This window comes from Hypomesus transpacificus, chromosome 23, assembly GCF_021917145.1.
Source record: "Hypomesus transpacificus isolate Combined female chromosome 23, fHypTra1, whole genome shotgun sequence".
In the NCBI taxonomy this organism is placed as follows: domain Eukaryota; kingdom Metazoa; phylum Chordata; class Actinopteri; order Osmeriformes; family Osmeridae; genus Hypomesus; species Hypomesus transpacificus.
Genome location: NC_061082.1, coordinates 8,027,293 through 8,043,602, shown reverse-complemented (window position 1 = coordinate 8,043,602; position 16,310 = coordinate 8,027,293). Strand labels below are relative to the sequence as shown.

At 51.9% G+C, this 16,310-nt stretch overlaps 1 protein-coding gene and 1 non-coding gene across 2 annotated transcripts in view; one reads left to right on the top strand and one right to left on the bottom strand.

Annotated features, from left to right (window-relative positions):
- The window catches only part of clasp1a (cytoplasmic linker associated protein 1a), a 58,949-nt gene that overhangs the window by 2,393 nt on the left and 40,246 nt on the right, over nucleotides 1-16,310 (top strand). The window contains 5 exon segments of the mRNA XM_047047249.1: nucleotides 12,861-12,939; nucleotides 13,170-13,273; nucleotides 13,535-13,626; nucleotides 13,838-13,913; nucleotides 14,333-14,430. Of these exon segments, the coding sequence (XP_046903205.1) occupies nucleotides 12,861-12,939; nucleotides 13,170-13,273; nucleotides 13,535-13,626; nucleotides 13,838-13,913; nucleotides 14,333-14,430 (449 nt within the window).
- Nucleotides 12,357-12,484, bottom strand: LOC124486120. The gene has a single exon (XR_006958238.1). It is a non-coding gene; the product is annotated as a U4atac minor spliceosomal RNA (small nuclear RNA).

Sequence of the window (16,310 nt, the reverse complement as noted above, 5' to 3'; positions counted from 1 at the left end):
CATGTGTGGAGAGATTTGAGGATACGTTGACTGAAAGACTGTTTTGTTGGATTAGTCATTGTCCACCTCTTCCTGACTGGCAGACAGACAAGCCCCTTTTTTGGATTTGTCTTCAGGCTGTTCTCTTGTTGCCGGGCCTTAGACCGAAATGGAATCGATTCGGTGTTAGTGTTCCAGCTTGGCTGTGATGGCTAGTTGAGGTCTCTAGAGGTTTGTCATGTCAATGTACCAGCAGTGTCTTGTCCTATTTCAGAACTTTGGTGTTTTGTAAATGTTAGGTTAGGCTATATTTTGGAATGTAATCTAGGCTAGGATTCCGGCGTTGCTTAGGCTATCTGACAGACTGGGACGACATCAACACAGCCCTCAGTTCTACTTTACAGTTGGTTATCATCTCTGCTTGTCTGTCCTTCATATCATATTATTTTTTGGTTTAGTGAGGTGATTGGCATCTTTCTGAGAAGTCTATGCAGGCTCAAAGATTTCTTATCTGGACAAAGCCATACTTGCCCTGCTTAGCTCATTTCTGGTCTCAGTATATAGGGAGAGAGAGAGGTATTTTTTTTAGAGCTGCCCTCATTACTGTTCAATGTGAGGCCTGGCAAGGTCAGATCCGGGGACAGCTCAGTGATGGTCAGATCCGGGGACAGCTCAGTGTAGGCTATCACTTCATTTGGACTTTAATGATCCAAAAAGGTTTCTGCCCTGAAATGGCCTGTTAGCCCCGGTCTCGAGTAACAGGGCCATGATTCCCAACCCTGGATCGATTCAGTAAACTTCAAACACATCCAGGGGTGGACTGGCAGCCAATCACATCAGGGGATGTGGGCCTCTCTGGGGCTCTCTCCCTTGTGGAAAGGTCAGGTGAGCCAGTCGGTCAATCCAACGGACCCCAGTCACCAGGGTGGGGCCGGGGGACTGTCTCTGATGGTGGGTCTGCCTCTGGAGGGTCAGGACAGGCGTCTGGACTGGAGGCAGACTGCTGGCTGCCGAGGACACTAATGTGGAAAGTATGTGGGGGAGGGGTGCGGAGAGAGAGAGAAACTGAGGGAGAGAGAGATAGAGAAAGAGGGAGAGCAAGAGGGGGAGAGAGAGAAATGTGGAGTATTGAAACCTTTTCCCCCATCGATGGAGGTTCTGGGGAGATGCCAGTGAGAATTCAAGTGTCAGTGATGTGAAGGTTTTACGTTCGACACGTCAATCCTAGTCGTCTGGTGTTGCGTGCAAACTATAACGTGGACCTTTGAATGACGATCCATACAGTCCACTATGTTGTCCGGGGATTGTCACCCCTAAGCTTTTAATGGAGTGACGTGTGAGACACTGCTGTAGTATTTAATCCTTTCTTTAGCGCACTGTCACATTAAAGACTGGTGCCACGCCACAGTGAGAGGCGGCTCACTCTGGACAATGAGCGCCTGTCCTGCCCTCCCAGAAAGGCCATTTCCTCTCTTTTCTCTCTTTTCTTGCTAGACTGTTGGTTTGACTCACAAGGGCTTTAAAGCCACATGAGCATGTAACGGTTGGCCTAACGAACGGCTAATTGTACAGGTGTGTCTCCTATTGAAGTCACACCCGTGTTAAAAGGTTCATATCAAAGGCATAATAGTCATTATAACTAAACCAAAGGCATCTCCAGGCATGATTTGGCTGTGTGTTTGGTGAGGGGGAGGGGGGAGGGTTATATTATGCCTGTCGGAACAGAAACACTTTGTATTCATCCTGCCTTTGTCAGCCGTTGTGGTGTGCTTCTCTATCTATCCAGCACAACGCACCGCCAAAGCTCGGTTCCACCCGCAGCACCTCTGTCCTCCATGTCCCCATGTTTTAAGAAGAAGAAAAAAAAAAAGAAACTCTTATATCGCAACGTCATACCAGGTCAAACTGGCTCTGGTGCTGTCCAAACCCATCACGGTCAGGCATCACTTTGCCTCTGCCTCTCGCTGCGTTGCTGACAGCTAAGTGAACCCAGCTCTGCAGGCTCCTTCAGCCTCCTCTATGTGGTTAGTACCAGAGGCTGGGCAGAGCCTGAGCTCCTGGTGGAGGGCTTGTCACCAGGGCAGAGAGTGAGGCTGACTAGGGCCCCCCCCAGCCCCCATGCAGAGAGCTGTTGCTGCTGCTGTGCCTGCTGTGACACTCAGCTCCTCTGGCAGAACACTATTCGGCCTCTAAGCAGATTAAAGAGCAAGTATGCTGTGCAAAGGGATAACCAGGATGAGGACAGGCTGAAAGTAGGGCCTGTTTATGACTGGCTTGTTTTCTGGCTTGCGGGCTGTTTAGTTTTTTGGGCTTGGCTGGCTGCTTGTGGGCCCTCTTAAGTGTAGGCCTTAAAGGGCCCCTGGACAGGAACACTGCAGTGCCTCCATACAGAAATCATCTTGTGGTGTTTCAGTGTTGCCAGGGAATGTAGAGCCATGCCCCTCAGCTGAATGGAATAGAATGAAGAGAGGAAGGTAGGGTACTCTGCCAGGCCTGTAGAGAATGGCTTATCTACCCCACTGGGTACACAGCTCGATGTGTTGCTAAGTCCTCAGTCCGACTGTTGTCCCTTTGAAGTAACCTCGTCGTAATCTCAAGGCAAATGTTTCACCTGGCAGCGGGCCAGTAAAGCCAGGACCTGCATCTCTGCAGTCTGCGATGACCCACGTCCTGCCGAGTGCCGGTTTCCCCACTGCACCGCCTCACTTGTCCATGAGCTGGCTGCGATAGACGGCATCGCTCGCCTCTCTTAATGATCTCCTCGGGTTCACCCTCTTGAGGTTGAAGTCTCCCACCGCCTCCCCCCGGTTTGAGTGACAGCAACAGGGCGGGCATAGGCCCCTCTGGCCCCCAAAGCCCGCGCTAATTCTCTCACCTTAATTGACCTTGCTGGGCTGGAGCACAGGGGCTTTCTTCGTCCACGTGGTACGGTGCACAGCTGTGAGCACCTCCTCGGCCTGGGGTGGTGGAGGTTGGCTGAGTTCTTGGCGGAGGGAGTGGAGCAGGGGGGAAGGAAGGAGCACACGGGGGAGGACTCCAGCTCGGGGTCACACCGCCCCTGGGTCATGTCCACCAACGCAGGACTTTGTTCCCCTTCTCAAGCCGGAACACAAACAATCGTTAAACGTTAATCCGAAACGGTTTGATCACTGACCCCTTCCGATGGGCCAGGTCTGCACAGGCCCAGAGATCAGCCCGGGCAGAGGGAGGGAGGTGGAGGGCGAAGACCGCACGGGCCCTCCACGACCCCTCCGCTCCTGCAGCGTGGTGTTTATTCAAGTCAGACAGCCGCTGCACTGTAAAAGGCTGTGGGAGTGTGCTGTGAGGGAGCACAAGGCCTTAGTCACTGACGTTTACACACACACACTCACACACTCACAGAGAGAGAGCCTGAGAGGCCTCGTGCACACCGTCAGCGCCTCAGGGAGAACGTTGGCACTATTAGAAGGTGTCTCTCCCCACCACCTACTCTTGCTACTACTGTAACTCTTCATCCTTGACATATACCTCTTATTCTGTTCACCAGCATCACATTTACTACGCTGAACTCTCTCTCTGCCTGGGTGTGTGTCTGTGTGAGACAGCCCCTAATGCGTCCCATTACTCAGCATGCTGGACACACACACACACATTTCCTCCGCGAGTGTGTGCAGTTTTCCTCCATGCCGGTGTGAGCGCTGTGCGGGTTTTTTGCCGAGCTGGGTGATGGTGTGTGTGTGTGTCGAGCATGCGCCGTCGCGGGGAGTGGAGCTCCAGCGAGAGCACCGCCAGGCTGGCAGCAGGAGCGCGCCATGATGGAGATGATGCAGGCAGAGGGGAGAGGGAGGAGAGGAGGAGGGAGGGAGGAGGAGGAAGGGCGTCGCCCCACAGTAAGGATGGGGAGAGAGGAGGATGGAGAGGACAGAGAGGGAGAGGACTGGTGCATGTTCAGATGATATGCTGCTGGTTTGGTTAGCGGGGCTCTCTCTCTCTCTCTCTCTGTCTCTGTCTCTCTGTCTCTCTTTCTGTCTCTCTCTCTCTTTTTAACCCTGTCCCAATCAGCAGAGAGAGCACACCCAGTCCTTGTCATGATCCCTTTGTTTCATGTGTTTAGTAATCATCCCAGTGCTGTCTCATCATCTCTTGTCGGTTGACTGTGCCACTCTCTGGCCCCACAGTCATAATCTGATGTGTTATTTAATCCGAGTGATATATGCTGAGTTAGGCAACATTTCCCATGAGCGGGATTGAGCACATCTCCCAATCCTGTTCCTTCCTAGGTCCTAGTTATCCTCCTCCGACATAACGTTTTATCTAACTGCTTTTGACAAGGCAGATATGCTTAGGGTCTGTAATGTAGCTTGGAGATATGTCAGTTTCTTATGGAAGATCCTATTTAGGCTCACTGTGAGCTCTTTGTTCCCCATTAAGGCAAACCCACACATCTGTGGTCAGGAGAGAGTCTTTCACCTCTCAGAGTCCAACTGCATTCACGACTATGACTCACCATGAGCTTGGAGGACCCACAAGCTAAGCTAAATACAACTTCCTGCTTTGACTCAGCAGTAAAGAGGCCTGAGAGTACCACAGGTTATGTACTGCAGGTGTTTTATAACGGCTCTAGAGGAAGAAACATTCATCGTGTTTTTTTACGTTTTTGTACCATCTGACATCGGATTATGGGCGTCCCAGTCTTTGGATGGGGAACCAAAGCACACAGAGATGGTTTTGTACTGTATCTATGTGTATGTCTTGGAGCCTGGGGGGGGTGATCTTGTGAGTCAAAGTAGGTCTTCTTGAACAACAGACCTGCATGGTGTGTGTGTGTGTGTGTGTGTAGGCCTAAGGCCTTTCTCTCTGTTGCCTATGTAAGGACTAGCCTATGCGCTATTCAAGTCCTCCTGGTCATTGTCCCCACACTGGTCCTTTTCTCTCTAGCAAATCAAAACGGACCATAAATAACAGACAACACATCCCGCCATTAATACCTTGTCATGTTTGCTTGGATAACACTATCGGTCATTTAATAGATGGTGGAATGTTTTTATATTTCTTCCGTTCATTTTCTTTGGTGTAGGCTTGCTACGGGGCACGTGAATCACAAGCTGTTGTGACAACAGGCACCAGGTTCACTTTGATGTGGTGCTTTCGTTTTCTCCCTTTCTGAGAGAGTACACTGGTTTACGACTCAACAGGCAAGGTCAACACCAGGACTTCAGTCCATCAGGCAAACACGTCTGATAAGGGGCAGGCAGGGGGATCCAAGGTCCAGAGAGCAGACAAGCAGGGTCGAGAACAGGTAGGTCTGGAAAAAGAACTGGAACGCTGGACGTAGGCCTAAAGAATGCGATAACCCCCCCCCCCCAGCCCCACCCACACAAAACTGTTGTAGACTGAGAACAAAGGGAAGGAGGACTTGTACATAAACTGAGGGGCTGATGGGGCACTGAGCTGCGGGTGAGGACATGTGGGGGGGGGGAGGGGTGGGGTGGGACAACAGCATCCAAATGAGGTGACTGCATGGCAAGAGGGAGTGGCCAGGACCTGAAATGACAGGAGAGTTCTGGTGACATGATGGGGCGAAACCAAATCCCAGGGGAAATGAACGAAGAGCCCGGGAGCCTCCCGACCGTTCCAATGGCTCTCCTGTGTGCCAAGCAAACCCACGCCCGCTGAAACCTGTCAGTCCTCTGAGGAGAACCCTCCTCCAGAAACAGGGTTACGTCACACCCGTATGGCCAAGGCCTGTGTGTGTGTGTGTCTTGGCCTCAGGCCTTTCTTGTCCCTGGCAGCCCCAAGGCCTGGTCGTCCCCTCTCCTTTGGATGGAGCCGACCGGCCACTAACCCCATAGAGGTGCCCGCTAGCTGGCTGGCGGGCCGGCCGGCCGCCCACAGAAACCTGCTCCGTCACTCACAGTGGAGAAGGGCTTGTGTCTGTAATGTCAATTCTGTTCCACTGCCAAGCCCCGGTGATGGCTGCTGCCTCCAGGCAAGGATGGAAGGAGCCAATCATGCAGACGGGGAGGACAGGGGATCAGGAAGAGAAGGACATAATAAGGATGGATGGAAGGAAGGAAGAGCGGGACCCTTAATGCTGACAGAAGAGATCGACTGCGCGCACAGCAAGCAGCCCATTAAGCCATCTCCTCCCCACCTGCTGGACTGTGGAGGACGAGCATGGAGAGAAGAGCGTGTCTACTTTGGGGGCTTGTCTTTTTCTCACGGTGGATCCTGATAAAGCAACGGTAATCCAGTCAGCCGGTCCGTGCAGATCCCCAGGGAGCTCATCTCCTTCAAAGCCCACTCAGGTTGGCTTAGTTAGCCATTAGCATGCGGCTGAGGTGTATCATGCAGCACCGAAGATGAATCTGTTGAGACTCCACTATGGGGAAGTTCTCCAGACAACACTACTGTGGATGGTGACATGGTTTCAGACCACCACATGGGATGAAAGGGGCTCTGCTGTGACTATTAGGTGGCTGGTTTATGTTTCATAACAGTGATAGGTTAGAAAGCAATGTTTGTTAGCGTATCTGTGTTGCTTGCTGCAGTGTTGGTTAATCAGTCACCACAGGACATTGCCCGTTGTGGTATCTCGGGATGCAGGCATCGTTTTAAACAATGCCCTCCTTTTATCAACATCAAATTCAAGATAGGCCATGGAACAAGCATTCAGCCATCCTAACAATCACAGCTCCACCAGCGAGATACTGTATTTCAGCAGTGAAATGTGCTCCGTCTGAATACACAAGTCCGGACTGCTCCCAGTTGGCCTGGAATTCCAGGCCTCTGTCTCTAATCTCCCTGGTTTGACCTTTGACCTGTCCATATTTCATCTGGGCAAGAATGTGGTCAACCTACGTTCTCCATGACCTCCTTGAATCCTGGATTCACCGTGCTGTGTCTAAGAATGTACAGAAATCGTAACAGGGGTGTACTGTGCTACCAGTTCTCAGTCCCAGGGCGAGAGCCGGGGAGCTAGATCCAGTTCTGGATCCAGGGTGAATTTCAAACCGACCAAGGTCTCTTCTTCACCCATATTTCTCTTCTCCTGCTACTGACCCCCTGCTAGCAGGCTCCTAGTGGAACAAACGACAGTACCTTGTTTGGCCTCCTCAGAGAGTCGCTTCATCCGACCCATCTAAAACATACAGGGATTACAAAGGGAATGATGGGTCTGGGAGAACATAGTCAAACACGTGCATAACAGCACAACGAAAAACTAGAGGTGGAAACATTTTGCTCCAGTTGTATGTGGAAACCTTAAGCACCAGTGGATATTCCTGCCTGAATGCAGAGAACATGATTGGGAGCCAAACTGGGAGGAATGAGAGTGTGTGTTTGAGTTCACCTCAGAGTTGAGTCAGACAGTCAGACAGTCAGACAGTTGAGTGCTCTCTGTGACCTGTCCTGTCTGGACCGATATCCTCTCCCAGACTACCCCCCCCTGCAGCCAGCTGGCATTAAAGGACCACACACTGAGGCGACAGGGACAATTCCACTGCCCCCCCTCCCCCCCCCCCGCCTCCCCCCACCTCGAAAAACTCTCTCTTTCTGTCTCTGTGTCTCATGCTCAAACACAGACGTGTATACAGCCAGAGGCTTGACTACAACATAGCAGAGGAAATAGTTGTGTCTCGACCAAAGTGACTGTTCTGATGGTATTGTGTACCGAGTTTTACGACCTGGGTTGTATCCCAGTGGCCAGTCTCCATTCTGACTGTCTGCAGGTAGACTACCCCTCATACTTCCAACAAAGTTCCTCCTCAGACTAAAATCGAAACATTTCAAAGGCTTCCCGGTTTCTCCCGGCCACACGTATAACTCTGACTCAGAAGCCTGACCCCGGTGTGACCCCAAACAAGCCCCCAATGACCCTGTGACGTATTCTCTCATCCTTGACGTCCACATGTCCTCCCTGTCCTGGTTAGTTAGTCTTGAGAGGAGGCCGTCAGAAGCAGCTCCGGAGGCTTGTCTGGTCACGGCAGACCCTCGTCCTGGAGCAGCCGTCTTCTTGTCTGTCTGGCTCCGGCGGCCATGTTTGTTGCCTTGGTCTCCAGCAGAACACTTGTCTGTGTCGTCGTGGACTGACGCCTCGGGCTGTCCTGGCTGTCTCACAGGTCCCGTGGCCTTGCTTTCACCGTGTGTGAGTGTGTGTGTGTGTGTGAGAGAGGGATGGAGAGGGAGAGGGGGGGAAGAGAGGAGTAGGGAGGGAATGCGTGTGGTCAGCATTGGCCATTCTGTCCTTAGTCCCAGGTGGGCCAGGCTGTCCCCTGACTGCCCCCCCCCCCCCCCCCCCCCCCCCCACACACACACACAGACTCCCAGCTCTGCTGATGTGGTGTCATTTGCAGTTCCTGACTGCCTGGAGATTAGACTGAAGAGGAGGGGCGGCCTGCCCTGGCCCTGCTAAGCGAAACATCTGCTCCTCCTACTGTTGTGTGTGTGTGTGCGTGTGTGTGTAACTGCGTATAGTGCATGTGTATGTATCTCCTTGTTTACTGCCTCTCATTGTAGCTATTGAGGTCATCCTCCTGTGTAGATTCATGGGTATGCTGAAGTTTGTGTTTGCAGTGTGGACAAAAGCCACCCAGCAGTCTAGCTCTTTCAGGGCGTGTCTCTCTCTTTCTGTCTCTCTGTCTCTCTGAGTCACTGTCTCTCTCTCTCTCTCTCTCTCTCTCTCTGTCTCTCTCTCTCTCTCTCTCTCTCTTTCTCTCTCTCTCTCTCTCTCTCAGTGCAGTGTGATGGTACGCAGGTTATCCTCCTCAAGCAAAGTCCAACCCTATCCGTCATCCACCTGAGGTGTCATTATATAACAAGCGTTTCCCCCCTTGGCTGCCCCGTGTTAGGTTTCTATTGGGGGGGGCTGCGTTCCCTCGACCCTGCTCACATATCTGATAACCATCAGGCCTGCAGTAGCCTGAGTGGTCCCATGAGCACCTCGGAGCCGCTCTGCTGTGGTCCCATGGTTCATGCTGAGCGTTCCCCACCTTCAGGACACGTCTGCAGTCTGACGCCGAGCCGCGGGCTGAGGTTAGGGTCAGGGGTGAGGCTGAGGCTGGGGCCAGGAATAGGGATGAGGCTGGGGCTGGGACTGAGCGAGGATGTGTGTTTTGAAATAGCTGCAGCAGTGTGTGACACACAGGATACAGGCCTCCCTAGCGCTCTAAACACACGCACACACACACACACTCAACAACGCTTATTTAAAAGCCCTGACCGGCTAAATCTCACCTGACATACAGAGACACAGCAGAGTGCTGGAGAGTGTGGCTGAGACTGCAGATTGAGGAAGAACACACACACACGCGCACACACGAGCACACATGCACGCACACACACGCACACACACACGCACACGGATGCATAGACGTGAACATTTCTGTATGCACCGTCAGCCCCCTGACAATGGTGGTATCAGGTTGCTGCTTGGTCAGTAGCCTATATAAACAGTGCTGCATTCAGCAGAGGGATACTACTTGCTAGGATAATGAGTAAGGGGGAAAGAGGGATACTCTAATGTCTGGCCACATTGCTGGAGGAGAAAGCTTGGATTTCACTGTTTTCACTTCAGGAATTCAAGCATGAAGATGGGGTGAGAGCATAGTCTGGGTGAACTGGACTGGAAAAACTGTATGTGCGTGTGTGTCTTGTGTCTTGGATGTGTGCTCGCGTGCGTGTCGTCGTGTTTTGAATGCGTGTTTACTCTTTTTTTCTTGACTCCACTCTCCCTTCAGAGTCCTTGTGACTATTGCTGAGTCACCACAGTGCATCACTTCTGGGAAAAACACAACTGTAATATAATATAGCCCCATTACTGTCCCCGAGAACTGGCCTTGCATCAGCCCTGCCCATCCATATCCCTGACTCTAATCACTGTCTCCAGGCCCAGATCTGAACTCAGACCAGGGGCTAACCATGCAGACTCCCAGGGTTAGTGGCTGTGGTGTGGTCCCCTCCCAGGTGGTTACTCTCCTCAATCCTTTTTCAGGTCTGTGAGGTCAAGTGAACCAGGTCAGATGGGGAGCTCCAGGACTAAAACACACCCCGGGGCTCAAGACGTGGTTGTGTTTGTCCCGGCGCGCTGGCTCCTCCCCCTCCTCTACCACTTTGCCCAGCTGAGGACGTCCTGGAGTGCGTTGTGTGTGTGAAAGAGCGTGCGTAGTGTGTTTACAGATAACAAAGAGAGGGTCTCTACACAAACCTAGACATGGTGCTTCCTCCTTGTCAATACATGTAAAGTCAGTGTGTGTTTGTGTGCGTGTGTGTGTGTGTGTGTGTCAGACCATTGACAAAAAGACAAAAGTCTTTTAAAGAATCGACTTTGCCTTGATTTGATTTCTAGGCCTGCCCACATGAGAGAGAGAAAGGGAGAGAGTGGGGGTTGGGGAGAGAGTGATTTTCCATTACCACTGGAGATGAATAGCAGGCATGTTTCAGTAAATGGCATGTCATTTAGGCCCCTTCAGGAATAAATGGTTAATGGCAGTAGTGGAACCTCCTACCCACTAATGGATCTCACTCTGCTTTCTGGCAGACTGGCTGGTCAAGGCAGGTCTCGAGCTCGGAATGGGGTTCAAAGCCTCCTTTTGAAGCCATTGTGTTTGGTGGCGAGTCCAGGCAGGAGAAACCAAGTCTGTTGTCGACTGGTCGACCACAATCTTCCATCACCATTTAGCTGATGTCAACCAGCGCCCCCACGCCCCAGGATGGAGCAGCAGGACTGGTTCGTGTTCCACAGGGACCTGCTGTCCTGCAGAGGGGTCTTCATACTGGCAGAGGGACAGGCACTGTCCCAGGACAGGCTGGGTGAGACAGGGAGGTGGTGGAGGAGGGCTGGACCGGCCCATGCAGGGGATGAGGGAGGGCTGTGTGTTAGTGTCCTTGATCAGTCACTAGATGTTTGGTGTGGGCCCGGGGAGGGTGAGGAGTAGCTCCAGCTGAACCAGCGCTGTCACCATTGTTTACCGCTGATGTGCGAACACCACCTGTCCCCCAGGAATAGACGGATGGGTAGACCGGTCCCTGCCTACTCTACCTCTTCTCTCTCCCCCATCCTCTCTCTAGTATCCCTCTCGTTCTGGCCTCCTACACGTTTTTGGGGTGGCCCGTTCAGGCGACCCGTCGTTTGGGCTAGCTAGTCTCTCCCTCTCTCTGTCGTCTCTCCCTCCTTGTTTTCCGTGTCTATCCTCCTATTGTGGAGATTCTCCTACCAGCCAGGGCGTGACGGAGAGGGCCTTGTGGAGGTGTCCGATTGGTCGACCCTCAACCTTTTTGACTGCAGTGACATTGTACGAGGATCCACTCAGTGTTCGTCTGTCTCTCTCCCGGGGAGTGGAGCCAGCTTTGGGCCAGGGAGAGGCTGTCGCCGGGCGGATCGAGCAGAGACGCCCAGTCCGACATCCAGATAAACACACATCTCTGTCCCCAGGGACCATCAGGGAGAGGGGGGCATGACGGCAGCTATGCATACCCTATGACCAGGCCCAAACGGAATACGCGGGCGCAGAATTCCGATGAAAACCCGCAGATTTTCAAGTAGAACGCATTGGTCTGAGGCAAAATGTTAATACACTTTTCAACTCATATGACGGCTCTACTTTTCAAACGTTAGCCAAAAATGCTAAGAATTGAAAAGGAAATTACAAGCAAGAGACAGGGCCAGGGAGTTTTCAGCCGATCTTTATGAGGATGGTTAAATACTTTTTAGCAAAGTCTGTCAACATTCAATCGACCATATTTGCCGTCAAACTGTTGCACATGTCACATTGGCACATATTCTGTCGCTCCGACATAAGAACAGGAAGGCTAGCGGAATTCCTCAGATTTCCACAGATTTTCAGTCTGAATAACCACATAAAATGTTAAAAAATCTGCATATTCCGTTTGGGCCTGCCTATGACCCATCTCCCAGCGCAACTGTCTGTCTGCCAAGTAGTGGCTACATTCTGTGTGTGTGTGGTGGTGGAGGTTGTGTGCATTCGAAGGAGAACATCATATTCCGCTTACCGTGAGGACCCTACTGTGGTTCCGTAGTGGGCCTCTGCTGGACGGTTGTGAACCAGCCTAATTGTTTTGCAGCCTCTAGTTTCAGGCTTGTCATCAGTGTAATGACTGGAAGTCCCTCTGGGCTGGGAACAAAGGGGCTGCTCTGAGGATTAGGCCCCCAGACATGCCTGCTGCCAGGGCTCCAGTCAGCTTGGACCCAGCCTGAATGGAGGAGATCTGGAGCTGCGCTAGAAACCTGATGAAGGAATTTACAGCACACAAGTTTGTGTGAAATGTATCAAAAGTCAGAGAAAGCAGTACATCATTCCAGGCTACCTTGAGTTCAATCTTACCAACGCTGTTATCAAGGTTGACAAAGTGGCTGTGAGTCTTTTTAACAATATCAGGGTTTTCCCAAAAATTGCACCATGGTCTGGACAGAAAGTCCAGGTGATGCGTAAGTGTTGATATGGTGTTAGCAAGGCTGCTCTCACTTAGCATTCATTGAGCAGCTCTACAACCCCATGACAAGGGAAGATCATTGATGAGGGAACAGTTGTCGTATCACTCAGTGTCATTGAGTTTCCCAGTGTCGGTATGACCATTTTCATAAAACGTCTATAGGATTAAAGTCCCAGCGATATAGAGAGATGTTGTGCTTCCATATAAAAGAGGTCCCATAGTGTTATCGTAATCCACTAATCCTGTAGAAGCTGATAAATAAAAATTTCAGTTTACCCACAATCCTTTGCACACCAAATTTGACTACTGGACCTGGGGACCAATGGAAAAGGATGTAGTTTTTGTCACTGAATGAAATGACTCATGTAAAAACAAAAAACAAAGTCTAAATATATGAGAACGTGTTAAAGACATGAATAACATTTGGAATGGCTGATTTGTCTTTTCTCCAGGTTGCTTTGCTAGGATTGGATCTTTTGTCTGCCTTAGTGACAAGGTTACAGGATCGCTTCAGGACACACTTGGGAGCAGGTAAAGTTGTCATTTATCAATATTATATATGTCCCAACATCATTCTTTTACGGGATGATTCCTTTTTTGATTCGTTTAGATCCGAAAGAAAAACATTGTCACTGTCGTTCCATTCTGGCTCCTTAAACACTCTTTGCATCAGAGCCAACTGCAGGAAACCAACACATCGTTCGCACCTTAGAGTTGCGTAAACTCCTCCCTTCTCCCCCAATTGTCTGCTCTCTCGCCAGCCCTGCCCAGCCTGATAGACCGCCTGGGCGATGCCAAAGACCAAGTCCGCGACCAAGACCAAATCCTGCTGCTGAAGATCATGGAACAAGCTGCAACACCGCAGGTACAGTCTGCCGTGCATCCCCAGTCTCACTGGCGACATCCCACCATACGAAACACACACACACACATAGCTACTGCAAATCAAACAAACGCATAACTAAAGTATTGTCAAAGGTGGTATGTGCTAACCAACCCCCCTAGGATTGACGCTGACATTCCTCATGTTTCTGACTCAGCCGGCCGTGGTTGAGATTCCTGGTGGAAGTGAAGGGTGACTGAGGTTTCTGTCTTGTCTTGTGGTGTGTGTGTGCTGTCGTTGCAGTACGTGTGGGACCGAATGCTGGGAGGCTTCAAACACAAGAACAACAGAACCAGAGAAGGAGTTTGCCTCTGCCTCATCTCTACCCTTAACATGTAAGCGCCTCCGGACACTTCCGGTGCTTGGTGTATCCACCGTGGCATCGTCCGTCCGACTACAGTGCCAGTCAAACGTTTGGACACATTTTCCCAACTCACAAGTTGGATCGTGACGTCGTGGACAACGCCACACAGATACACATATCTAGGGGATGCGGAGTGATGGGCAGCGATGGCTATGTAATTGTTTCTCTGTCTCTTCTCGAAGGTATGGGGCACAGGGCTTGACCCTCAGTAAAATCGTCCCCCACATCTGTAACCTGCTGGGAGACCCCACCAGTCAGGTAGGCTCCGTCTGGCTGTGGTTCAGCCTGCTGGGATGACTCAATAGGGCTGCTTGGAAGGGAGGGAGATCTTCAGACACAAAGGGGACGACTACTGCAGCATTCCACAGGGGGGGACATGATCCCCCCCTAGTGGCATCCGTGAGAAATACGCCCTCCCCGTAGAGAGCCCTCTGCTGGTAGAATCATGGTTCTGTGGAGGGTTTGGGAGAGTAGTAAACATTACAGCTTGTGTCAACTGCTTCCGTTGAGAAGAATGGCCTGGTGTTTGTACGTGCCGAGGGTCAGTTTGTCTTGAGCACTGTGTGTAGGATCATGCGATGTCACAGGTATACAGGGCCAGGCCACGCCCCCAGAGAGGAGCGTGTGTCGACCCGCGTGTTGACCCGCGCATGCATGCTGTGTGCTGCTGTGTGCAGGTGAGAGACGGGGCCATGGCCTGCCTGGTGGAGATCTACAGACACGTGGGGGAGAGGGTGAGGATGGACCTCAGCAAGAAGGGCCTGCCCCAGTCACGGTACGTCGTCGTCCCCCCCGCACTCCCTCTCACTCCCTCTCACTCCCTCTCACTCCCTCGGTGTCGGCCGTGCTTCATTCACGGCACGGCACGTCTGTTTGGACTCCTCCTTCGCTCTCAGCACCTGCTACTTGCTGTCTCTGTCTTTGTCTCTCTCTCTCTCTCTCTCTCTCTCTCTCTCTCTCTCTCTCTCTCGCTCTCTCTCTCTCTCGCTCTCTCGCTCTCGCTCTCTCGCTCTCTCTCTCTCTCTCTCTCTCGTCCCACTATCCCCCCCTCCCCCCACCCTCCTTCATTCTCTCTCCCGGCCCCCCTCCTTCTGCCTTTCCAGTGTAAAATGGGTCAGGTAAATTTAATGAGGGCGCTGACGTTCGATTCACGCGACTCTCTCCACGTCGAGGTGGGGGGGGGGGGTTACAATCCATGAAAAAAACACAAATAAGCAGATTTGGCCGTGTCTGTGTGCGTGTTCCTGTGTGCATATTTGGGGCAAGCCCATCAGCCTGTGGCCCGCAGCAGCAGCTGGCGATCACCGCAGGAGGAGGGAACGCTGTTCTGCAGGAGAACGGAGAACACACCAGCACACGGAACCCCTACTAACTCATCCAAGAGCTTTCATCTCCCCCCCACCCCCCCTTGTCTTGCTCCGAAAATTGAGAGGCAGAGGGGAAATAACAGGTGGCGGTTTCGTCGTAGCGGACAAGAGTAACCAAAAGTTAGGGGGCTATGACAGACGGGGGTCAGTGATGAGTCAGCCTCCAGCTAGCTGTCGTTGGAAAGGGAGAAGCACCCGACATTTTTGCGTGTGTCATTTCCATTTGAGGCCTAATGGGAACATCTGTTCCTGGGGCGGGGGGGGGGGGAGCACTCGGGGACATCTGTGTCTCTGGTAGCGCCCCTGCTCTCAACCACTTTACGGCCATGCCCACAGGCCGCTACCCGCTAAGCACTCTGGGAAGGGAGAATGAGTCGCCCCCCCCAGATCCTAGAGAGCTTCCTCTCACTCCTCTTGCTGACTCTGCTTCGTCGTTGTTCTTGATTGCTTTCTGTAGCCCGTCCTCGTCTTAGTCATCTTCCCGCACTGCCTCTCAGTGCTTGTCCCACTCGTTCTAACGATGCTGTGGGTGTGGCATCCTAATCAAATGGTTTCTCAAAAGAGCCTAGAGTTGTAGGGGCGGATTTAGAACGCGGAATTCAGGCTAAGCTCATTAGTGCTCCCCCATCAGGAGCTCTGATTGGTTTGGTCTGGGGGCCCCGAGCAATGGGTTAGGCCTGGGATTGGGGTCTGCCACAGGGGCTAGGGGCGAGGGGAGGAGGTGGTGGTTGGTGTTGGTGTGCTTCTGTGTCCACCTGTGTCTTCCCTCAGTGGCCCAGCTCCTAATCCAGTTAGTCAAAGAGATTTATGAGCAATTAAAATGGCGATTAGTGAGATCAAGTTAAACACATAAGTCCTCATATCCATAAGGTCTTAGGGCCGCCTCTCTGCCAGTTCCTGGAAGATCCCTTTGTGATTGGTGGGACAAAGATTGAAATAGATCCAAGCCTCTGGATCTGGATATAATTTCTATGTGATTTGAATGTTGCATAAACGGAGAGAGAATGCAATCCTATTTCAGCTGTGGAACCAACTCGGACGAAAGGGGGTTGGGAATGTCAGCTTAAAGCGGCCTGCGAGGCCCGTTGTGTATTCCCACATGATGGGAGCTGTGAATGCAGAATGTCTGAAAATGCATGAGCATTAGACACGTTCCTGTTAGCACATCGCCACGTTTGACTTCATTTACAAGTCAAAGAGGCACTGCAGAATATGCCGAGGGACGTGGTGGGATTCGCTGAAGAGAATGACATCTACAAAACATCCTCCAGTGTTTGACTTCCAACAG